The sequence below is a fragment of the Micropterus salmoides genome, unplaced genomic scaffold (assembly GCF_014851395.1).
Source record: "Micropterus salmoides isolate LMB-PRFRI ecotype aquatic unplaced genomic scaffold, ASM1485139v1 Ms_hic_scaffold_6, whole genome shotgun sequence".
NCBI lineage: Eukaryota > Metazoa > Chordata > Actinopteri > Centrarchiformes > Centrarchidae > Micropterus > Micropterus salmoides.
In genome coordinates this window covers 16,256,409-16,283,285 of record NW_024044348.1, presented here as the reverse complement: position 1 = coordinate 16,283,285, position 26,877 = coordinate 16,256,409, and the positions used below count along the sequence as shown (strand labels likewise).

Genomic DNA, 26,877 nt, shown 5'->3' with positions numbered 1-26,877 from the left:
CCAAAAATCTAAACTTTAAGCTTTAATACATTTCACAAAGAATTTAAACTTGATGAATTATAAATATTGGATTAATTTTAATTCTAAAGCAAAAGGTTGGTGCAAATATCTGTATAGAAGTATAATCCCAGAATTTCATTGGTAGCTTTTAACCTTCGACTTTTAACCTTATTACTATCAAATAAGAGGTCTGTGAGAGGAACAATTATCCAAAATTAAACTTTTGTCGCCGCACTCTAATGGATGAGTATGTAGAAGTTTAGAAATGTATAAAGTTGTCTTTTGTGAATGAGAGGTGATTAGTTCGTTGGACATTGCTGTGCGAGTGTCATTCAGTGGACCTTCAATTGTTGAGCTATTCATAGCAACTCTTTGGTCTGAATATAGCTTTGCTTAAATGTTAGGTCATCCGGGTCAGTATTTATGAAGCCTTAATCACAGAGACTGGAGAGTGCTGCTAATGCAGTTACAAACACATGACAATTTCAGGCTGCCTCATTAGACTGTTTTTTTGGTTGTGGAAGTTAACAGGTAGAAAAGAAAAGATTTCATGCAGTGAATGAGTCATGACCAATTCTACAGGTATGAGAGGCTCAGAGCAGTGCAGCTTACCTGGATGGAATGAATAGAATAAATTAGAAAAAAGTATAGATGTGAACACTTGAAGTTAAATGAAATTGCAGTTATGGTGCTTGCAACATGTTTTAATTCTGTTAATGTGTTAAATTAGATTAAATGACATCTCAGCATTTACAGACATGTTTCTTCTGATGTATGGTTTTACATACATATACAATTTGTCATAATTAGGAATAAAGGTGATAACATCATAGTTCAATGACCAGATGTGTTGTGACGGATAAATAGGCTACATGCAGGGTAAATTACGACAGAGTATGGGGGCCGAGGTTAGAGGGAAAAACAGGTTGTGTATAAATAATAAAGTCGCAATATTTTGAAAATAAAAAGTCAAAAATGTGTAAGAAATAAGTTAGCTTTTTTAAAGGCATGACTTGAAACTTCACTTTCTAAACAAAAACTCATCCTGTGTACATGGTCGCGGGGTAAAATTACAACTTGAGTCTTGAAATATAACTTCTTTCTTGTAATATTATGACTTTATTTTCGAAACCTCTGATTGTTTCCCTAACTTGTTGCCCTGATACTCTGTTGTAGTAAATAGGCACCATTTTGAAACTAATTAATAGGTCAGTAGCAATAAAAAAGGACAAACTTAAGCAAACATAAGTCAACATCGCACAGGCCTAAGCACTTAACATACATTACACATCTTGACTAAGCCAAAATTCTTGTTATTTTTCAGTGAGGTCAGTGTAAATCTGAACTTCGATCCAGTAACTGCAATATACATTCACTTTTAGACATTCATGGTCATTTCATGAATTCAGTGCCCTGAAAGCAACATTGTTACATTGGCCAGGGCAGTAGGCATGGCAGATAATACAGTAGCATCCTAATTAAATCTTCAGAGGAACTCTCTCCTGGTTAGTTTTACTCTGCTGTTTGGGGTTCTGATAGGAGAGTCTCACAAATATAACAATGAGGATGGTTCCTGAAATAAATTTAAAAAAAAAAACACTGAGATATTCAACAACATCACTATATTATTTGTCTGGAAAATATAAGGAATAAGCACAGTATCATAACGACTTGAAAATCTATCCAGTACAATGGCCCTGAAACAGATTACCAAATACTAGCCTGTATAATGCATTCTCTATTGCAAATATTTATGATATAGTGGCATTAAAACTGTTTATGTCAGCCTCTCTGCTTACCTATGACTGCAAAGGTGCCAAGCAGAATGCCCACTGCAGATTGAATAGTTGGCATGCCCTGCAGCTGCTTGACAGCCATTTTGCAATTCCCTCTGACGTTGCAGGGACACACTGTCACTAACAGGAGAGGGAAAACAAAAACAACTCACTCAACTTGGGAGAGTCAGAGAATAATTTGTATAAACTGTGACAAGTGAAAGGCAAATTTTTAACTTGCCGTACAAGTGATCATTTATTTCATACCATATATGAAATCTGAATTTCATTAACATGGAGCCAACACACAATGTACTTTTCAAATATGCTATACATACAACATTTTTATAAGAAGTTAATTTAATTGAACTGCAACACTGAAAACCAAAGGACAGCACCTGCCCCCCTTATTCCTTCAGCCGTATAGTTTGTCCTAACCCACGTATGAGAAATTATGTATATAATGTGTCAGCAGGCTGTGCTGGGCAGCACACAGTCTTAGGAGAGCTGTGTAATCACAAGCCTGGAAAAATCATTTGTAAAGACCTATTACATCATTATTAAACAAGAACAGTGCTAGGACAAGCTGGCACACAGGGGTTGAGCTCTATTGATTGTTCCTACACTCTTGTCCCATAACCTCCCTGTGCTCACTTTAGCTCAGTCGGCATTACCTGGCAAGTTGATGAAGGTGCTCCTGGGAGGAGAGCTGCTGTCAGAGATGGTGAAAGGTACAGTGTAGACCTCAGGGGCCAGGTACGGGATGTTTAAGGACAGGTTGGTGTGAGTGTCTGAAGGACAATAAATTATTTGTTGTTTAAGAAAATGACAAATTACATAAATGACATAAACATTAAATAAATTTTTGTTATAAAATTACACATTAGACAAAAGCATTTTTTCATTTTATTTGAATGATGAGGTAAAGGTCTCATAGGCTCAATGGTACGCACCACTGTTTTCATAATTTCTGCTCATAATAAAAAAAGCATCACTTCCTATGTAGCACTAGAATTGTAGAGTCGGTGCATTACAGTGATATCTTTTCTAAGAAAAGTTGATTCTGAAAAATTCTTTGATACATCCTATAGGAGTCAACTGCAACACTGGTACACATATGTGACTATGAAAAGGTCATCACATGCAGCTTTATAATATTTTACAATTTCTACTACCAAAGGATCAAAAATCAAGCAAAAACACATCCATATAACTGCATATCTAGACAACACACAGAATGAAAGAGATTGATGGAGCTGTGTGTGGAGAGGTCTGGAGTGTGTGACTCTTATCTCTGTAAATCAGTCTAAAATACACGCCTGGCTACATGACGTAAAAGCCCTGTCCTGTAAAGAGAAGTGTTTTATCAAGTTGTTTGAAGCCTTATCTGAGGGTCTTAAACTCCATGCTTGCTCCTCACCATCATTCCCCTTCATGTTCCATTTATCAGTCGGGAATAACACGAGCTGTGCATTTCTGTAGTGGCTGTTTATGTATTTATCCTCTGTATGCATCTTCTCCTCTGATTTGACATTTTTCGCAGGGTGGATCTTCGACCACCTACCTACCTGTACTATTTAGGATGATTGTGATACCAAAAAGTATTTTACACTACAATGCTATTAAATATGTTATAGGAAGACTAAATATTACATTGTTATATTGCTATCAAAAGTGGACGTAAGTTCAATAAGAGTGTTCCGCTTCATTAACTGAATCTGCATTGAAAAGAACGCTCAGTTATTTGAACATGGTACATTTGAGAGTCTCTGAAAGACTTGAGATGAATAGCTTTGATACACACACACACACACACACACACACACACACACACACAGGCTTATGTAACTATTTTTGTGGGGACCCACAAAATAGTAACAGCATTCCCAGGTCCCTTACCCAAACCTTAACCATCACTACATGTCTTACAAACCTTAACCATCACTACATGTCTTACTTTAACCCTTACCCTAACCTTTTAACCAGTACCCTAAGTCATAACCCCTCAAACAACCCTTTAAACTTGTGGGGTCCAGCATTTGTATCCCCACAAAGCTGTCGGCCCCCCACAAGTATAGTGGAAACCTGGTTTTTGGACCCCACACATATAGTAAAACAAGCCCACACACACACATGCATGCACACAGGTTGTGTTCTTTTCACGAGAGGTTGTGGTTGTGTCACAGAAACCGTGCAGCTCTACAGCAGACATTACACTGGAACAAGTACACATTATGGTACGACCATTACTGACTGCAACCAGGTGCAAAGCATTCTGGGAGATTCCTTTTTTTAGCCTCCATTAGCTGGCAGTGGTGACGCCAAAGAAATTACACAGAAGATATAATTACAGCTGGGCTCAATCAATACCAGCAGGAACAGGGGAGTGAAAGAGGGAGATAAAAAAAAAACCTAAGAGGGAAGTGGTTGAACTGTTTGAATGACTTAATGACAAACGTCACAGCAGTAAATAGTTTGCATTAAATGAGCCCAACACTTGCAGTTTACAATTACAAAAAAGGATAATTACATCATACCTCCCATCTGAGATAGGACTGAAGAATTATGCAGGAAGAAAATAGAATAGGGTTTTATGCACATCTTCAAGGCCAGATCACTCTGTTTCTTTGACTTTGACTGTACTCATGGATGACATCTCGTCTATTTTAAATCATATAAGTCAAAGACATCCATTTAGCTGCACTTTGGATTTAAGACCATGTTGGTAGACCAGAGTAATTAATAATTGATACTTGAAACTCCTGATTGAAAAACCCAAATGATAATCGAGACACCTTTATTATAAATGTGTCCACTTTAATAACTGATTAAAATGTATTGATTCACCATTAATAGGTGTTAGCTTCCAGTTACGTCGGACTGTGGCATCACTGCGCAGGGAGAAGTTGAGTCGTCCGCCATGCTGTGGACCATCACTGTCCCGTGAGGCCAGCACCAGAGCTTGGTCCTCCCAGCGAGGCGTACACAGGTACTTCCATGAATAGTCTCCGACCAGCACCGGACTGTTGTCATTCACATCCAGGATATGGACGGTCACCAGCGTGGACGCAGTTAAGGAAGAGTTTCCTAAGAGGAACACAAGAGGAGATGAAGATGTGATGAAGATATGATATGCTGCAGCTTCATTAGATCAGAATGTTGCACTTTTTTTCTGGATGATGATACACCAGCTCAGTACATAGCAACACCTTGCTTCACCTTCCTTCTTTGCAGGTTGTTTTCTGTTTTCTTGCACTCATACTGCTTTCCCTTGATCTTACTTTTCTGCAGCTTTGTCTTTTCTTCTACATCTGTGTTCTTAAGACTTAATACTGTATAGATGTGTGTGGAGTTACAGTGCAAGCATGTACACTTTTTTCCACGTGTTCTGTCAGTTATAAACAGGATGTGCAAAGCAATCTATGAAATTTGGGGTTACATAGATTGTTAAATAGAAAGAAAAAAGTTGGGTCCATTGACTTGTATAGAAATCCACAGATCAAATCATATTATTCATATTGTTATTTTTAGTATTTATGAAATAATGAAAGTGATCTTACGCCCATCCATTGCAATGACCTCCATGGTGTATGTGCTGTTCTCCTCTCTGTCAAGGGCCTGCACAGTCTTTAGTTCACCAGAGTACTTCCCTATTGAAAAGTATTTCTTGGTGTCCCCTTGAAGAGAATATCTGCACAAAAAACAAACAAGCAAACAAACATGTAAATCTATAAAATTAGAACTGTGATACTTCACTGTTGAGTCTTGACCTGAGTAGTTGGCTGTTCTGTGTTGAGCTATGCATTTGTGTAGAGGTTGTTTAGTTTCCCCAAAATACAGGTCTGTGCATTCCTCACTGTATTGGACAACACACACTACATTGCTTTTATTGTGTTTGGATGAGAGGTCTTTTGGGTGGACCCATATCTGTCTTAGTGAGTTGCTGGGTTTAACATGAACACATCAACGAAATCGCGATGTTACTTCAATTCTTCTTTTCCTCATCACCCGTAGTATTGGTGTTCTTCTACGATCTTGTGGATATTAGTCAGAACTGAAGAAGCTCCTCTGATAAGAGGCGAAACGTCTTCAAGTATCTTCAGTCAAGTCCAGTTGCCCTTGATTTAACCTTATTTGGATAACTATGGACCTGGATGACTAAGAATCGTCACAGGCAGGCACAGTAGATGAATTTTTCTACAGCATTTATCAGTTCTTAGGCTTACCTGATTGGGTGAGAATCAGGGTCATAACCTCGGATGGTGGCGATAACCCGTCCTGGTTCCTCGCCCTCTCTGACAGTCACCTCATAATGGCTTTGAGACAGGATTGGACCTTCATTCACATCATCAACATAGATGGAGACTGTTGCCGTGGATGCAGGTCCGTATCGGCCACGGACCAGAGCCACTGGGTTTTGAGCGCTGAGAACAAGGATATACTCACTCTCACGCTCAAAGTCCAAGACCTGTGAAAACATATGCACAAGAAATTACACACACAGAGATACAGGGACAAATAGTCCTAAAATGATTGGTGACATGTTAACAGTTGACAGTGCTGAGACTCTGTTAACACTGTATCTTACAGTGTTAACAGAGTTTTGTTGAACTTGTAAATGATGAGATATAAATTATATGCAATGTATAAAAAGAATGTGCAGATATTGCATTAACATGTAATTGAATTTATAGAAATTGCAGTTACTTCCCTTACATTTATTTCAATTGCTCTGAGAAGTTCTACATTTTTTAAATAATGAGGATTTCTTTGCAACTTGGGTAGATAATTAATCATGTATTTAAGGACCAGTTCACTCATATCAATAATTTCCCACTTAACTTTGGTGGTATCTAGCAATAAAGATGTGAAAAGTGAAAAACTCAGCTATGTTTAAAAAAAAAAAGTCCTGGTTACTGTGGATGTCACTGTCAACAGTTTTCAGTGGGAATTATTTTCTACCAAAGAAAAAGTATAGTAACTAACCAGAATAACCAATATACCTTCTGGAAAGGTACACTACATTTAAAGTTTAAAATGCCTTTCTTTAATATCCGTTGTATTTAGGGTATTAAATGTCAGCAAAATCATGTCAGTAAGAGTCAGGGAGAAAAATGCTGCAATCTAAAATACACAGTACAGTCCCCGGTGTCCAGACCATCTTATCTCACTTCCAAAGAAACTGGATTTACAGGAGGAGTTGTACTGTACATCCAATATGAACCAGACACTGGTCACAGGGAAATGAGCCAATTGATTTACTGTGTCATTAATGAAACATTGTCCCTGATGATGCACTGAGAGAAACAGCCACATGACAATGTAATAAATACCTGTGTATAAACTGGATATATTGTTAAGCAGATTTGTATGATTTGTAACACATATATGAAATTATGTTGACATTGCAGGTTTTCAGTTTTTAAATTCCTTGTTGTAAAAGAGTGTAAACATATATAAACAACTAAATCTGGTGCTCTGGGATGTACAGTATGTACTATTTTTGGTTCAAGCAAAATTCAGAGCAGTGGATTTCAAATGATAACATTACTGTAATCCTGACATTAAAAATAGTAATTGCAACCAGTTGAGTTTGTTGGATGGATTAAAAATATAGTTTCATAGTGGGGTTATGGAAATTGTCATACATTTGAAGATTTCACAGATTTTAGAGGCAAAAGAATCCAAGTGAAGGCAAAAGTATTTGATTATTTTAATATAGTCTTCTGAATCCTGCCCCGAAGCTTGTGTTTCCTGTCAGGTTTACCCTTAAATTGGTTCTGTCTGCCCATGAAACAAGACATTATTAAAATAGCATGGCCTGACTGACATCATGCTGCTCAGGCTGAGTGCGTCTCTGTTGCCAGGGTGAAGAAACGCAGACCTTGGCGGGTGCATGAGTACTGCTGCTGCTGACTGGAAGTGATGCATCAAACTACTGAGTGTGCACCAGAACATGTGCATGAACTCTTGTGGCTATACTCAGTCATCTGAACCACTATATTACTGAAAGTCTTCACATGATGATATTACTTTTGATTGATTCTGGATATATTTTGCCCTCAAATATGAATATGAATTATATGAAATATCAGTGAACCATTATTATCAACCTTACCTCACCTTCACTTTAATACTCAATATTTAGACCCCTTAAAGTAAATAACTAGTATTAATCGGACTGTTCTGTTATTTGTACTGTTTATTACTCAATAGATTGTGCACATTTTATCACAACCTGCAATAATAGATTTTTTGGGCTACGAGGCAGAAACAGAAACAAACTGTAAACACAACATATTATCACCTTTTAAATTAATGTGTCAAACTTATTTGAAAACAGTTTAGCTTATTTATATATTCAGGAGTTATGAAACAACATTAGCATTACTTGGAGTTGTGTTTCTGGCCTCCTGATGAATGTTAAGTCCAACATTCATTCTTCTTTTAGATCTGTTTTGCTCTCCACAGACTCTGAGCGAATGAGAGGTGACAGTGAACCAAAACAGTTAAGTTGCAGGCCAGAAAACAATGAGGTGAAAGTAAATTTTAAAAAACTCCATAAAGCTGAGCAGAACTGCAAAGTCTAGTGATAATTTTCTGTAGGGTTTTCAAAGTGACACCTGTTACATACACTTTTATTTTTATTTGATTAACTGGTAAAGCAAAAATGTATTAATTATAACTGCTTTAAAAACCTAGTACTATTACATTATTCCACACAACATATGTGCCATTCTACATTTCAATTTCCTTTTAAATCAGACTTTTTTGTTCATAATGATTTTAGCTTCCTATTGATGCTGAATTATCTTATTTCTAGATATATTATTCTATGAAATCCAATATCTTCAGTCTTGCAATTGTTCTCTGTGGTGGGCAGATTCTTGGCAATTAAATCACAAACAAAAGAAACCATTTTGGTTGTTGAATTCCATTTGCATAGCTGTCTTCTTACAAAACACAACCTTGTCCTTCTGTTTCTTGTTCTGTTCATACCATTAAATTTACACCATTCTAACAACATTCTCATATGATTACATTTTCTTACATTACAGGATTGGCACTTCAAACCGATGACTCACGCATTTAATTAGTAATGGATGAACGTGTATAAAGGATTTATTTGCAGATAACTGTGAATGTATTCATCCATGTTAAATATCACATTAACGTGATTAGATGAAGTGTTATTCACTTAAACTTCAGTTTAAGTTTCATTTCATTTTTTCTTTAACAAAATGGTTTTACATTTGATGTAACGTCTAATGTTTCCTGTTCTCTTCATCCTGATTAGATTCCGCTCACTTCCCCTGGTTCATTATACATTTACCTCAAACGGAAGCCTCTAGCCTGTGTGGTAAACTGCCATTAGTGTCTGCTCACACAATCTAATTATTCACTTGGGCTGTGAGCACTGTGTAATTTCTAATAATGAAATGTGTCTGCCTTCTGGTGCTGACCTCACACTGTAACACAATGAATTACAGGATTTGCTCAAGTGCGTTTTAATCCACTGGGGCTTTACTTTAGATTTAAGCTTAATTACTAAAGTAAGCTAAATAAACTACCTTATTCCTTTAAGTGATAAAAAGTTAGTTACAGTGAGATATCACAAGGTCAATACAAGAGCTTTAAAGACAGCTGCTCAAAGAGAAGAAGAATTGAATCTGTATAATATAATTTCTACAAAAAAAAACAGATCTAACATCCAACACATCCTTGTGTGTTATTCTGAAATAACAAAAGATTAATTTTCATTTTTTCAACATCTCCTACTTTATCTCAGTAGAACGTGTGCAGCTCACAGTTCAATCATATTTGTCAACTCCCTCCACAGAGAGGCTGAAAATAATAGACTCCTGCATGGCCCACTTACAGAGAGCAGACCATTAGAGAATACGCACACACACACACATACACACACAGATAGACACACACTTATTCCCCCACGCATCCCTAAAACGCCCTGCTGGATTATACAAGGCAGGCGAAGGGTGATGCACCCCCGGGACAGGAGAGATTATTGGGCTAAAACATTCCATTGTCATCTGGATTCTTTTTTTATTTGAGCCATGTGGCAGTGAAGTATTGACGTATTGGAATATTCTTTCCCAACCTTTCTGTCTGTGCCTGTCATGCACACACTGTGATGTTAAAATCATGTCCTCATAAAAATGTCTTGAGTTAAATGTGACTATTTTGACATGGCCAGCTACTGAATGATCTCTTAGGACTGCACAGACACCAAGGACAGATAACAAGCCATCATGCCAAAAATTGCCCTTGACATTAACATCTGTGCTCCTGAGGAGAGAAATGTGTTTGTACTCTCTCATACCCTAAACAGCATAAAGAAAACAATTAACACATCAGTTTAATTTGGACTTGACTAGGATTTTCTGATCTGAATTCAATTTTTGTTTTTGTTGCTAATCTAGGTATATGTGGTAAGTAATCAATATGGTGGTCAAGTGTGTGTTCAGAGGTTTCAGGGTTGGTGTTGTTTACCTTTGAAAGGACAAGTGAGACCTCATTGGTCTGCTTGTCAGTCACTAATGTAAAGACCTCCTCCTCATTTCCAGACTCTAAAAGGTAGTCCACCTGCCAGCTGTCTCCTCCTCGAACATCTGCATCCCCTGCCAGCACAGCTGTTACTGTGGTGCCCACTGGAGAGTTCTCTGGGATGTGAAAGGGCCCATACTGTTGGGGACGAGACAGAAAATTTATGATTACCTGGCACAAACCAGTCAATTTTCGACAAGACAAATGCCCATGTATAGTAATAAATTATAATAGAATTAAATCTTATTAGCAATTTTTTTTTCAGATATCAGCTCACATCAAGCCCCACTGGCAGGACACTACTCAAGGAAAATCCCCCACCCAAAAAGAGAAAGAGAAAATTGTAGCATTTCATTATCAAGCCAATAAAGCAAGTAACAAAGTTGTATTATTACTTCTTACTGTATAGTACATCAGATTGATATTTGCTGTAGTAATCTACCTTCTGCTCATTTCTATTATAAAACATTACTATATTGTTTATAGTGACTGACCGATACTGAATTTGGGCACACTACTGACCCTGATATTTTGAATTTTAAAAAAATCTGATAATATTATCTATAAACACTCACAAAAGGAATTCTCCTAAATGTAGTCATCAAAGAGTTGTTCCTAAGATATACTGGTGGCCGGATAATTTAACAACAAATGTATTTTTCTCAACTGACTCTGAATTAACAGCTGAATTAATATTTCATAATAATGAAATCAGACCTGTTGATGATGTTGCAATTTTGACGTTGTCAATAAAAGTCACAAATGAGTGAGTGAATGTGAGTATACGCTTGCCAACTCTTGCCCCCCCGGTGTTAGCTAACCTTTATTCACACACCTCTGTGTGTTTGGACAGCCGTTTAATCTGCCACTCACAGATGTCCTCTAGTGAAGCAGCCATGCCTCTGATCTGGCTGCCCCATCCACAGGGTCTCTGAACCCAGCCCTGTCACCACTCACCTCCCACATCACCCCCTATAGCGCTGCCTTCAGTTCGCCATGGAAAAAGCTGCACTTCTCAGGCGTGACCTGCTCAAGAGCATTTTCCACCTCTGTGTGTTTGTGTGTGTGTGTGTGTTGGGGATTGTCTGTGAGGACATATGTGTGTAACAGCTTGAAAATGAGCATTCAGCAATGTTAGAGAGACATGTGCTTAAAATCCTCAAGTGGAAATTGGATGGAGCAAGGGCATAAAGCACAGTACAGTCTTTTATTAAGTCTGTATTCAACTATACTGTCTCCTGTTATTGGTCCGGATATTCAAGCCAAAGCTGTACAGCCAATTTCCGGTGTTTAATTTAAAGGCAGCACCTTCTGTCCGTTCAGTCTTTCAGTCTCACTATGACCTGGCAGAGAGAACAGCCAGAAACTGGTTCCCCATTATCACAGCATGATGGCTCTCCCACGTAACACATGTGGGTGAAAAGTGAGGGGAATTTCTGTATCTACCTATCTTTAGCCTATTTTTCTTTCATACCAGCAGCTACGCCAAAATGAAGGGAAACCACTGTCCCATTTTGTGCTGGGCCTGTGACTGCAGCATTAATGATGCCTGGCTCAACTGGATCACTGCAAGATAAAAATAGATACTGGAGGTAGTTCCCAAAGATGTTTTATTATTGTGAATATATAAATAGGATGTAAAAAAAAAAAGTAAATGATTTTTTTCTGTTTTGGTTATTTTGGTGCTTTTTATGCATTTATTAGCCAGTTGAACATTGTGAGATGTGAGAGGAGATAGAGAGATGGGGCATGACATGCAGCATAGGTCTCTGGCCAGAAGGGAACGAGGGACTTTGGGCCATGTTTGGCGCCTTAAGCCCTGGGCCACCACAATTGCTTTGCTTAAACACCCATATTAATCTTTGATGAGTATAGATCACGCTCAAATAAGCTTCAAAGGTAGCTGTATACATGAAGCGTAGAAGATTATGCTGTGAGTGGTTTGAGAAATTATGTTATGGATGTTTATTTTGATTTCTTTTCTGGTCTTGTTTTCCACAGTGAAAACACCACCATAGACAAGCACCTGTAGAGTTTTTCCCTTTGTCTGCTGTGAAAACCTGCCTATAAACCTTTGCAGCCACCTTTCAAGCAGGGAGTGTATGTTTAAAATATACTGGAGTCACTTTAAGAAGTCTCTTGTGTAGGGCCACAACGGTAAGCTGCTGAAATAAAGAACCTGCTGATGCATATATTTCTGTGAGATAATAGCTATGACGACAATGATTCTTACATCATTTCTAACACGCTAAAGGCAGTGAATATTATTGTGTAGTCATGATGTAGATTTGACTATAAATAAATGAGTGGAAACTAGTCTCCAAAGAAAGCTTTATCAGATTAAACTCTAAAAACACAGTCCACTTAGAGTACAAAGAACTGAATAAAACTCCTCCAGTAACATAGTGCCATTGCTATAAGCCTGAGATTAGAGAGCATATCTAGTTCCCCGCCAGGAAAATTAGATCAGTGACCTGCAGAGCGGATTCACAGTCCTCCGTCCAACAGCCACTTATGATGGCCTGTGATGGTTGACCTGCCTTTTTTCCAAAGGTATTGTTGATCATGTCCTGAGCAGACCGCTGTATCAGAAGTGTTGTGTGTTTCTGTTTGAACATGTGCTCTCGTACCTCATGTTGGGAGAAGACTGGTGGGTTGTTGTTCTCATCCTGCACAGTCACAACCACAGTGCAGGAACTGTTTAGACCTGCCAGGGAACATCATCACAGCTTCTGTTAGTGACTCAGGGTCAGCCCATCACACATGTCTGCTGAAGGAACAGTAAGTACCTCATCTTGCCTCCATCACACCCTGATCCATGAGTCATGCAGACCACATCATCTGTCACCCAAGGGGCTAGAGTAGCATACATACATCCCCTGGACTCTATAGTGTCCACAAACCTTCTGACGCAGTAGCTAACAATGCTAATAAACTTTTGATATGACAGTCATTATGAAAACAATGTTTTATACGTACATGATGTTATTGCTTGGCAAAGTAACTGCTTTATAATTGGGTTTTTTTACCCACTGCTTTCTTTTCTCGCTCTCTCGTCTTGATTGGCACCTTAAACGTAATTTCCTCACAGCAACTTGCAGCTTGATTGCCTTTTTCTTCATTATGACATTTAATGGACACTATGATTGGCCATGATGTCATCACCATCACCAGTTCAATAACATTCTATTTTAGGGATGCACTATTTTCATAGTGGAATACTTAATTTAGCTTTCTCTACAAATGGGATTTTTCTAATTTGCGCTAGCAGCCAAAAGTGAGTCAGGAGAACAAAAGCACAGCTACTTTGTCTGTCTACAGAATCTGTCTATATTTGTCTACATAATAGAAGCATAGTGGGATAAAGCAGGAGAAATAAGTAGGAGTAAATGAGTTCTAAACCTTTTTGTTTGTGTATAACTGAGGCATTTTCTCTTATACTTAAAATGATTAAATTATTATATAATTGTGTTATTATTTTATGTCATAGATAAGATTTATACGAAGGAAAACTAGATAATAAAGTAATCATTTTCCAAGATATAAAGTACAGATATACTGTGATCTGTAACGTAATCTGTGCATTTAAGAATTATGTTTAATTGTATGTACAGTATATTAATAGTTGTGTATGTGTAGATATATATATATATATATACACACACATATATATATATATATATACACACACATATATATCTATATATATAGATATATATAATATTATATTCCTCCCAAAACAATGTGCTACTTCATCAACAGGAAATACCAGTACATAAAATTAAAGAAGCATGTTACAGTTAAAACTGGTATGTATGCCTTTTTGTGAGACTTGAGGTTCCTAAAAGAAAAATCACAGTATGAGGAAGGCTGTATTTTGCATTGATCCAAAGTCACCTTTGGCATCCTCAGCAGTGATGGTGAGGGTGTATTGAGGTGCTGTGCCCTCCATACTGTCTGCTTGGACAGAGATGACCCCTGAGTCACGGTCCACTCTGAAGAGGGCACGAGGACTCTCTGGAATTTGTCCGACCAAACGGTAGAAGATCCGCACGTTGTCTGTCTTGGGATCGTCATTATCGGCTGCCTGCACTGTCAGGATTTCTGTCCCTGGGGAATGATACACCAGTGAAGAACAGTAAAGGTAGACCCTTTGAAGGCAAGAGTGTCTAATCCATTTACTGTCACAAGATCTCTTATGATACAATTTTAACATAACTTTTTTTAAAATGACATTTTTGATTGATTTTAGTTTCTTGCCACTGAATTTCAAATTTTCTAAACATTTAGAACAATTTCTCCCTGCAAGTCACAGTCCCATAGCACACCGAAAGGGAATAAGGGGGAGGATGGATACAACAATAGCTTTCTCATTTAATCCTCTCTCAGTGCTTCCATTTAGATTAACAGATTGTCCTGTCTAATTCATTTCCCAGAATTAACCTTTTTAAAGAATCAACAAAAAAGCTTTTACAACACACCATGTGATTTTTATGAGCATGGGGTAGGAGTAAGGGTGCTTTCCCCATGTCCTGGCTAAAATCCCAATCTGTTTTCACAAAAGGTAACTCGCTCTCTCAGCCCTTTCATCACTGCAACGTTCCTTCCAGCCAGTGTTTCCCCTACTTTGTTGTGAAACAATATTCCCATTAAATGTGACAAAGGATTATTCTGAGGTCCCAATGTGTTGATTTATGATGATCTCTAACTTGAGACTATGTTTAGTATTTTGAGTATATACTGTTGGCCAAAGTGTTTTTACATGGAAACACTTTGATTACTGACACAATAATATGTTAGTTTTGGAATAAATAAATATCCTACTGTAAACTGATTGAGATTGATTTTCCAAATATTCTTGGAAACTGCTAAAATATATTAAAAAAGCTGTCAGTCACCTCGAGCAGCCAGTTCCTTGACCACAGTGTGGTACTGTGCCTGTGGAAAGGTGGGTCTGTTGTCATTGGCGTCACCCACCATCACCCTCAACTCCACAGGCTTGGCAATCTCTCTGCCATCTGGACGCTCCACCACAATGCTGATCTGGAACTGACAAAGCAAAAAGAACAAAAACATAATGTTTGCCTCCCAGAGAATTAGAGAAACAGAGTGGTTAGATGTGGTACTTTCACATTGTGTCCTCAGCTGTATGGTACTTATACTATATTGTACAGTATATTAATATAGCTAATGTAAACTGGTCCTGCAGTAAATGGGTAGACTGGTAACCAGTACAGGGTGTTCCCCTACCCACTGCATGATGGGATAGGATCCTGCAACAGGTGCAAGCTAGTATTTCTAATTCTGCACCTCTTGTCTGGGGGCACAAAGCTTACAAAGTGAAAAGGCCCCATCAGCACCATCACTCATGAAGAATGCAGACTGTCTGACAGAGATGCCATTTAGTAACTTCTGCAGACTCATAATCAATCATATGTACAAGCTTTCACAAGCTTATGTATGCTTCACTTTCTCCTCTCTTCCTTCTGAGGATACTTCAATTAATGGTATATACCTTTTAAAACTACTAATACATTTCAATGTCCTAAAAACTGTTGTAGAATATGAGAAATATATGAAGTTGAGGTTATATTATCTTGTCTCTTTTTCCAGTCACCTACAGACTAAACTAAAGCCATAAGGCATCGGGCTCGGGCTAATGAGGTATTTTCAGCCTTCCATTAAATGGTCACTTAAAGAAGACAGACTTAAGTTGTGTGCAGAAGTCAAGAGTAAAATGCAAATTAATTATCTTTAATTTGTAATCCTACCACAAATAATTATCCTATTCACAGCCTTAGCTTGAAGTGAACAAGATTTGAAATAAAGCTTTTAGCTTAATGGTCCTAGTCATCATACAATCATTTAAATGTAACATAGATAAGCTTTTTTAGGTTTTGGGTTGTTTCCTTAATTACCTATGCTTGGTTTAAAAATAGACTGTGCTCAGTGCTTTGCTTGCTGCAATAATGTGTAAGAGGGTCCCTTTAATTAAAAGATTAAAAATAATTAAATTAAAATGTAAGTAATATTATGATTAGGATAATTAAAATTGGAGTTTCCCTTTAATGAATGCCTTGACTTGAGAAGAGAAAGGTAGCAAACTGGGATTCTGCTGGTTTTAAGAGAGGATCTTGTGAGAACCAGAAAATAATGAGTTTTTAAATCAGAGCAAACTTTGCATAACATTTATAGGAAGTGCACTCCTTTATTGTCATGCAATACAACCGAGTTCAAACATAAAAATAAAGGCATCTGTGTCTCATAAAGGAACAGAGTAGCACCTTCAGCCCTAATGTTTAGATTCTTTAAACGGACATTTATTATTAGGTGCTGGAGGTGTTTAGCTTGCAGTTATACAGACCTGGTCTTGCGTCTCCCTGTCCAGAGGGGCGTTGAGATAAATGACTCCTTCTCTGCTAATGGTGAATAGCATCTCTGGAAACTCCCCCTCCAGACTGTACTCTGCCTGACTTCCACTCCATTTTACCTACATAAACACACGTAGGCACAAACACACACACACAACAAAACTTTTTGTAAAAATCTAATATGCATAATTGTGGTAAACCAAAACATGACTAATATTGTGATGCCTTACCTTATGTTTTACAATATCAACTAGTATTTTTTTTTCAAAGTTTTTTATCTGGGAGCAACAGCAAAATGATGATTAAGTATAAATCTAAATATAAATATAAAAAGTTCTTCAGCAAGCCCTGCATAATGTACATGAAGTACAAAGCTAAGCTACCATTTATTTACAGGATAAGGGGCCAACCAACTGCACTGACAAAGATGTGGAACAGAGAGCACAGCCAAAACTAACTATGCAGGCTGAAGGGGATTTTCCACTCTGCTCTACAGTCCTTGACAGAGGGCTGTGCAGTGGGGCTGAAAAGGGCCCTAGTAGCCATCAAACAGCACCCAACAAGGAAAGGGGCCCAGCCGCAGCACAGCTGATGCACACCCAGGACATGTGTATCTCCTCAACACAGTGTCACACACTCCTCCCTTGTTTTGGAGATGACTGCCCAAACACTATGCTTTTGTATACACAAAGCCGCTCACACAGCTGGCTGCCTCTCAGTGTTATGGTGTGCTTCTAGACCTCAGAACTTTAAAGAGATATGTTTAAAGAGCTGATTAATGACTGCAGACTGCTCTATATAAAGTTCAATACAAAACATCTATGAAGTCATCTGTTTTGCCTCGGCCAGTCTGCAGAGCACGTTCTGATAGCTTGTGCTTGTACTGCGTCAACAGAACCTCATGTCTGCGTGTGCTTTTTTGCAAGACACTGTGGACTGGGGGCAATCAGTTGCTGGATTACGTAAAAGAGTACAAAGGAAATGCGGTACTAAAATATCAGAGCTGAAACAATTTTTCGATTGACAGAAAATTAATCCACAGCTAGTCTGATCATCGATTAACTGTTTCGGCCAAAGTAAAAAACAGTTGCTTGTTTACATATACAACACATAGTCATGTGATCAATTCTTAACATAAAAATATAGATTATAGCAGCTTCACTGTTGCTGTTATTCACACTCACACGAAATCAGCTCTGATGACTAATGTTAGCTGAGGGCACCACATGATTTGTAATTTTGAACACTGATTATGAGGCCATAACAAAGGTCTAGTGGGGCTCAAACTAATTCTGCAACAAATGATCAGATTTCATTTCACTGTGAAAACTGAGAATTTGATGCATTTCAGAGCCTTGACTCGTTCATTCGCAGGCTACAAGGCCTCTCTTCCACTCCAAAAGTCTCAATAGATTGCATTACTGAGTTTAAGTAGTTCTACTGATTGCATTACATAATCAAAGTTTAGGCAGGCAATAAGAAACACGTAATAGATAACAGATAGAAAATTGTCTCCCTAGGCCCAATGACGCAAAAGTACTGATAACAAATGCCTAGATTCATATTTAAAATTACAGCCACAGCTTGTTCTGATCTGATTTGCGAAAATCAGTCAAATTGATCACAACAGCAATCTCGACTCAGTTTTGTACACAAAGAAGGATGATGGCAAAAACGTATAAAGTATGTTCAGCAGCAGATTTGATTTCTTCTGTCAAAATGTCGTCACACCATGGAGGATGTCAGAACAAGAGGAAGACAACATTTGTTGCAGATGAGTGGATGTGGACATGACTGCTCCATTTATTTAAGATAGGAGGGAGGTATGATCCGTAGAGTGGGTCTTTGAACATGACTATTTGTGTATGTGTCATAACAGCGGTTTGTCCCACCACCTACTGAGTACCGCAGTACAATCACTCAGTGTGGGTGAAATGAGGCTTCCCCCAAGTAAACATCCACGTTAATTTAACACAGATTTGTATGATTTAGATTCTGGTTGGGGACAAACGGGACAATGTAACTAAATGGTTTTCATGTGATGTGATGGAACAATAGACTCTCTTAACACATTTTTCATTAGAAATTAAAGCAGATACACTGAAGAAATCTGCACAGTGAAATATTTTCAGAGCCTCATTTACATATAAAGGCACAGATGCTATTCGTTGCTATTAAAATTATGACGATTATACTTTCAAAATCACCAAGCTATGTATTATAGCCTTGGTTATTAGGTATTAAACCTACAAGAGATTTTATTTGAACTGGCCTTTTAAAAAGAAATGACAAAAAAATCAAATATGCCTCCACTTCTGAATCCACACATTTTCAGTGGGTGGAAGGGGCTGTTAGCACAGGAGAGATGAGAGGCTGAGGGTGAGTGTGGGGGAGGTGGGAGAAAAAAGGAGGAGGGGGAGGTATTGTGATGTACCTACTAGCCACAGCGACTCTCGGAAACCTGAAAAATGCATTTGATTCAGTATCAGAATCAGCTCCACAAGCCTCTTTGTTTCCACAGTTCTCAGTAGTGAATGAATAAAGTTTATTTTTTGCTGTGCAGGCGTACACTTTTAATTTTTTCCTCCCAAAGAATTGCTGCCACAGCTAGCTGTTTTTTCCATGTGTTACAAAACCTCTGAGGGCTTCTGAGTTATTTATAGACATGTAGCTGATATGGCTAATATTGTAACAACCAAAAGGTTAGACAAGACTAGGGGTAAACGCGGACACAGTGATATGTTATGAGAACCTGAGGAAAACATTTAAAATTAATTTACATCACAGAACTGCAATAATGTAGGGCAGTAGTGTCAACTTCTACTGAAACTGTCTCTTTTAACTAGAAGCACTGATGGATGATCACAAATGGTCAGGTGACACTTTCTGGAGTCAGTCCACAATGATATAGTGACTGACTCAGTGGACTTACAGACTGTTTTGAGCTTCTTTGAACTGTTCCGTTATTCAGTTTCAAATTTCAACTAATTTCAACAAACTTTATTGGCATATAGGGCTGACAATCTTTTTTATTAGCAGCTCGATTTATCAATTATTCATTTGGTCCAAAAAAAATGCCAGAAGATAGGAAGAAATCACCACAGTTTTCCATAGTCCAAGATGACGTCTTCAGATGTCTTGTTTTGTTCGACAGTTCAACAGTTCAAAACTCAAATATATCCTCACAACTGAGAAGCTTGAACCAGAGAATGTTTAACATCTTTGCTTGAAAAATTACTTACATTACAGACTGACAATTAAAACAGCTGCTGATTAATATTCTGTTGATGGATTTATCTGTGAATTTGCCAGAGCAGACTTCACGGTTACATAACAGTTGAGATATTAAGTAGACACACATGCCGAAAGAATAAATGCATAAGAATGACTGTCTCTGTATGACATGAAATACTAAAAGATATATACTGAGCTGTACAATGTGATTTGAATAATAAGTCATATGTGAAGTCTATTTTAGGGTGGATTTTGCCTTTAAGCTGTTTAGTTTGTGTAATACCCCTCAGAGTGGCGTTTGGTGGGTGGGAGAGTGAGTTGTTATGGGAGTTAAAGTGACTCAGTCAGGAGGTAGCCTGAAAGGATCCATGGCATTTGAACAGCATCAATAATTCAGTATTTGGTCACTTAGGAGGACCCAAGAGCCACTAAAAACAGCAACAGGCAATATGATCCCACTTTACTCAGTCCAAGCTATTGACAGTTTGTTTTATTGTAATATGATAGTTGGCTGTTGACAGTTGGAACTGTTTTAACAATAAGGTCAGCACTTACCCAAAGTTGTTTGCATGATTTATGATAAAACTTTAAAAAGTAAAAGTGGTTTTAATGAATAAAAACTCTTCACATGCTAAAGTGGTAGATTTATCACAGAGTGTGTCAGAGTGAATACATGTAGCAAGCCTCTTTCCCTGCCTCACCTGTGAGATGGGGATGGGGTAGGGGCCTGGGAGGTTCTCCTGAAGTCTCACAGGGTCGGGCGATGCCCAGGTGTTCCCAGTCACCTCAACAGTAACAATGCTGGTGGTGAAGAAAGCGTTTGCCTTCCCAGCCATGTCCTTCACCATCACTGAGAGTTTGTAACGGCCACACATCTCTGGGTCCAGAGTAGAGGCTCCTGGTGGTTACAGTATGTGTGCCATGTAACCGGTGTATATGAGGAACAAGTCATGTAAAGGGAAATAACAAGTTAAAAGAAACACAAAAAAGTGTCAAAAATAAAATAGAAATATTGTTTTTCTACACTATACAATTATGTGATGGTGTATGGAAACACATAATGCATTAACCGACAATATTTACCTCAGATAGAAGACATCGCCTGCAAAATTATACAAAATATCTTTTCTAAGCCATCTGAGTCACTTTGTTTTCCATTTTCTTGCTAAGATGGTAAATAAATAACAGAGACAGCCCACAGAAACGTAATCAAAGCCATCAGTAACAGCTGGCCTGGAAATAAAGTAGAAAATCAAGGCGGTAATTGTCAATTTTCACTGCTACTATGAAGCTTTGTAGAAACCAGTAGCAGCAGCATGAGTCGGAAGGGACCGGCAAGCGTGAAAGTCATCCAGCTCCTGCCAAGCCGTAAAAAAGGGCAATACCAGAGCTACAGAAATAGCACCATCATACAGGACTGCATCTAGGTTAAGTATGTGTGAGTACTGTACGTACACTGTACATGTATGTCTATTTGCCTAAAAGAAGTATTTATTGGTTATTATTGAATATAACTTTAACCCTAACAAGATAAATCCAATCCAACCCATGTTGATCATATTTTAATAAATGCAGTAAGTGACTAACAACTATTAGACCTTTTAAAGAAAGGCTTAATATCTCTGCATTACTTCTCATTGGGACCACCAGTCAGAGCTCGTTATTTAAGCCAGAGCTAATTTCCAAATTATCCCTGCATTTAATCTTAGAGCCCTATCAATTCTGGATGCATGAGGCCAATACGGACATTATTTCAGATTTTAAGAAATATGATCACTCTTTTTTAAATACATACATTAACAAACTATGTTTTTGGTTAGAATTTGTTTTTATTAAGAAAGGTGATCAATAGGGGAGCAGAGCAGGATATTTTACGTTTGAGAAATAAACTTGCCAGCACTCTCTGGTAGACAAACTATGTAATGAAAACACTGATTCTGAATTTCCACAAATATGTCTTTCTGTACTCTGTTACTTATTGGCTAATATTGATGGTTCCATAACTTAGTGGCATGCTCAGACATGGCTAAGATGCAACAAAGAAATGAGAAATCATTCTTGAGTGTGCAAAAAGTATGGCCCTCTGAAGCTGCAGGGAGCTAACTATAAACTGGAGAACACTGTGTGTTCTTCTATCAGAGGTGCTGTCTTGTAGCTGACCTTGGATTGTGATATTATTGAAAAAAAACTTCTCTTTGGGGGACAAATGAAGTATTACATTAAGTTGATACTTTCCCTACAGTCAGTAGTTCGGACTGACCTTCTTCAGTGAGGGAAACCTCTCCGGTGATGGAGTCGATGAAGAACATTTGACTGGAGGGAATCCTGGGTGTCTGTTCCAAGAGGCTGAACCGCAGCTCAGCGTGGGCAGTGTTGGGGTCATCCCGATCCAGAGCCCCCACCTGCATGAATGGGATCCCTGAGAGACAGAGGTGGTGCAGTCACAAATGTTGCCTTCTCTATGACAGACAAACTCTCCCCACATTTACTTTCTCAGTTCATACAGAAAAGGATAGAACATGGGCTGTACCAATCAGGATGCACAACACCAAAGACATATAAGCATTCGATGTATGAGGGTTTTTTTATATATATTTAAATGCCTGTTTAGCACAAAAGACCACATGACACAATAATATCGTCAACCATTATCAAATAGTATGAGAGCTGGTTTCACAATTGTTTTAAGTGATAAGTAGTACGTAAAAACATGTTAAAACTAGAACAGTAGTTTAGCAGTTTATCTTCAAGTGAGATGATATTTCTTTTGACAAAACTAAATCACACATAGAATGAGCTACAAAAGATTTTTTGTTGGGGGTTTATGTTTTACTGATAATGGTTTCATTGTCCATCTCTTCAGAAAAACAGGACTTAAATTTGGAAGTACATTTGGGGTGTTGTACCTAAGCTGTGTGACAATCTGCAGAAAAGTCTTTTTTAGTGTGTTCAAAACACAACTGATCCAGCTTGCCACATTAAAAATTCAATTACTACTGCGTTTAAGGGTAAATTACAGTTTCCATGAATACATTAGGCATGTTTTCCACTGTTTAGGCAAAACTGAAAGAGTTTTTGAATTCCCTGTAGCATGACTGACAAATGTGAACCAGACTAAAGAAAATGTGCAACACGGTAACATCAGAGCTCATGGCCATGGTACCTTTGAGAAGTCCGAGCTGCACGCTGCCCCTCATGCTTTCCTCTATGAAAGTCGGCACATTGTCGTTCTTGTCAATAACACACACTTCGACGGTGAAGCTCTGGCGGTGCACTGATGTTCTGAAGGACACCTGCAGTGCATACACAAACACTCTCTGTAAGTATCTTTGAAAAACACACTCTGGAATCAGCATGCAGCCTTCACATGAGAATCTAATGAGAATCTAAAGAGTGATTTATTCTTAGGATAAAAAAAGATACAAAAAACAAATTATATTTGTTACGTGAATTTGACGCATTGTTAATTAATTAATTTCTTTGAACTATTCATTAGCTAAGATATGTATGGAAAATTGCTATCACTACTATGATATGATATGACACTATAAGATATGCTACCTGCAGAGAGTAAGATGGCTGTTTCTCTCTGTCCAGTGGTTTTAGAGCATACAGAAACTGAGCGTCGACTCCAAATATCCCCTCATCATCCCCTGTTACCACCAGGTCACTATAATTACCTGGCAGGCTATGGAGCTGTACATGACAGAACAAGAGTCATGAAACATCAGTGAGCGTTCCTGTTTAAAAGCAAGACATCTGCACAAACAATAACATTTAGGAGGACCGGACAGACAGGTTAGTTAGTGCAGTCATCAGTGATTTCATTTTAACCTATATTTAAACAGAAAGTCCACTTGAGAGAGAAACAAGTACTTAAAATACTGACAAATTACAGTAAATAAAGCATGACTGAAACATCAAATGAAGGGGAGGTGAGTAACACATGATGTTTTTGGTACAATTTGCTCAAAAGGTGAAAATACAAGCTAGAGTGTTTCACATTTTGCGTTAGTAATATCTATTTTTTGGTTTTCTGGCAAAAAGTCACATTTAACATGAAACTGTCACTCAGAGTGGTAAAATGTTGACTAAGCTACACAATAATACAGCCCCCACACTAGCTGCAGCGTCACTTGCCCCGCATGGCCTTGATGGATAAGTCTGGTGATATTTTATATATTTCTTACTATCAGTGAATCCTGTGAAAAGACCAAAACCAACAACAAAATGATCCTATTAACACATATTGTGTGTTCCCAAAGCCTTACATAGCCTGTTCCTGTGGGCCATTATAGACCTCTATTGTTATCTAAAACTATTAAAAACACATCAGTGAGCCGCACCATTGCGCAGGATGACCTGTTCCCTAATTACCATGAACATGGCCACTGTAGCTTATTTTGAGTCAGTTCCACATACACCATTCTGCTGCTTTAAACACTGGCTACTGCACTAAATCTGTATTAATCCTCAACTGAAAGTTACACTATTCACTGCTGTTTGAATAACGTTTGTTAAACACTACAGTGCCCAGCTGTTGACTGAAATTACTGATCTGGTTATAAATTAAACTATATAGTTGTTAAAGGACTGCCTTTTTACCTACATAACACTGCAAAAATCAGGCACATTCAGTCTCAAAATGATTCTTAGGCTCAGGTGAGCCCCAAACCATCCCTCAGTTATACTGCAATAGGCCTAGACTGCTGGGAGACGTCCCAGCAGTGAGCTCCTCTCTCCTCTTCTCCCTCTCCACCTGGATGCATTCTCATCTCATAAATGCATGTTACTTACCACTACAATTAGTTTACATCTCTATGTCGAACTTGCATTGTGATACTATTTGTTCTCGTTCCTTCTGCTCACCCCCACCACCTCCCACATATTTTCTTTTAAATGCTGCCAGCATCCTGCCATTCCACTTGTCTGTTGACCAAATTATCATTATAACAATTCTACAACTTTGTAATACTTTGCAGGAAGGCTCAGTTGAGATAAGTATACACAAGGCTCAGATGTCTTGAAATCCCTAAATGAAGGTCCTCTTAAAGCAAAAAGCAAATGTCAAACCAAATGTGTTGGGGCCTGTCAATCACAGTAAGCAAGATGATTAAAAACATTTTGTACTGTGTAAGGTTTACAAAATTGATCATTCAAAGAGTTAAAATAGAATAGCTGATGAGTATAGCCCTCTCTGATGAACAGATTTTCACGAAGAGCTTTTACCTTGAATAAATCTGGAGCAAGTATTATGTCCATTCCATTATACTATAATACAAAGTGGGATTATCCATCCAACATGCTATTTGAAGAGTGGTAATGACACTCAGGACGACACAAAGACTAAAAATATTACTATGTGTCACACAAGATGTGATGACGCCACATCACAACCAATTAAAAAGGATGTCTGAGTGATATGTATCAACAAAACCGCGCCTGACACCCAGCTGGACTGAATGCAGAGGCTGGGTCTGATGCCTGAAAAGCATTGTGAACGCTCCAATTATAGTCTAGTGATGACGGCAGCATGTTCATACATCTTCAACCTTCATCTTCAAGTGCATATGGGAGAGAAAAAAGAGACTGATGCAATTCTGGCTTACAATCTACCTTCACCTTCTGCCTAAAGAGCAATGTTGTTTTTTTCACCACATTCCTCAGAACTAAACGTTCAACTGGCTCAAGACACTGGCAGATGTTTTCATTTACCTGGTTTAATCTAGTTATTCAACTTATTCGACTCCTCAGTGAACTTTGCATTAAATCTAATTAAATACTAAAAGCATCTCAAATATACTATCCTAATATATTTATGAATATGACATACTGTATGAGAATAAAAACTTCTACTCAGTATTGCATGCTTTTGCTGATTTTCTACTTGTATGTATTATGCTCTAGTCACCATGGTAATATTTGGAAAATGGTCAGATGGGAAATTTATAAGAATTAAACATATCATTTCATAACAGAAAGCTATGAGCACAAGAAGAACATTCGTTTGGTAAATTCATGTAAATTGAAATGCCTTACCTTGGCTAGATACCAGGGGAAAATACCATCGTAGTTTTCAGGGACACCAATTTTAACACTTGCCCCAGAGCATGGTGCAAATGTGTGTAAAAGTATCACCAACTGCGGAACAAAATGTGTCTTAGTGACATTGTTGATGCAGTAATATGCTAAATTAACAATGTTACAACAACAAATAAATAAAAGAGAAATTTAAAAAATGGCAACATCTTACTGTGAGAGCTATGATGAGCATTGGCGTAGCTCCTCTGTCAGCCATGAGTCCCTGTAAATGTGGCATGTTCACAGCATTTCAAACCGCATGGCTTCAGGCCAAAAATCAACACAAATTCTTACATACACACAGATTTCACAGTTTTTACATGTCCGACAGCCTGAATTTAAATGCATAACTACCTACAAAGCCAGTTAAAACAACATCAGAGCCTCCACTATAGTCAGTAGCACAGAAGACAAATAAAGCCGAGCTTGATATGGAGGTTAAACCTTTGCCTGTTAAAATCAAGTTGGGTACAAAGATTATGTCATTTCCTTGTTGCCTTAACGTCTTTTAAATATCTATTAGATAGCTGCTTTGTTGGCAATAGCAGAACACATGTTATGCTGCAGTGTTCAACTAAGCCTCTAAAGTATAAGAACAAGCTTTGCATTTACTCAACCACTGCACATAACGACGATTAAAAAGACAAAAAAGTGCAACCACTTAAGTAGCACAACATACGAAATTGTCCTCAAATTGTAAACAAGACGTTTTGTATCTTACCTTCTCCAAACAACGCATGTATTCCTCTTGAGACCTGTGAGAGGTGTTTAAATTGGGTGGAAAAATTGCATACTTGTACTCCTTTGGATTAATGGTTAACACCTTCAGATAAACATGCTTAACTACCTTG

At 38.0% G+C, this 26,877-nt stretch overlaps 1 protein-coding gene across 1 annotated transcript; it reads right to left on the bottom strand.

The window, feature by feature from the left end:
* Positions 1-683: 683 nt before the first annotated feature.
* Positions 684-26,877, bottom strand: cdh16 (cadherin 16, KSP-cadherin). Its single transcript, XM_038702158.1, has 18 exons — positions 26,748-26,877; positions 26,199-26,249; positions 25,985-26,086; positions 23,507-23,641; positions 23,109-23,238; positions 22,206-22,364; positions 20,647-20,843; positions 16,705-16,830; positions 15,239-15,389; positions 14,238-14,450; positions 12,971-13,047; positions 10,287-10,478; positions 6,002-6,243; positions 5,336-5,466; positions 4,623-4,862; positions 2,450-2,566; positions 1,800-1,916; positions 684-1,573 (listed from the first exon to the last, which is right to left on the bottom strand). The coding sequence occupies exons 1-18, from the start codon at positions 26,763-26,765 to the stop codon at positions 1,479-1,481; spliced, it is 2,493 nt and encodes an 830-aa protein (XP_038558086.1). The 5' UTR covers positions 26,766-26,877; the 3' UTR covers positions 684-1,478.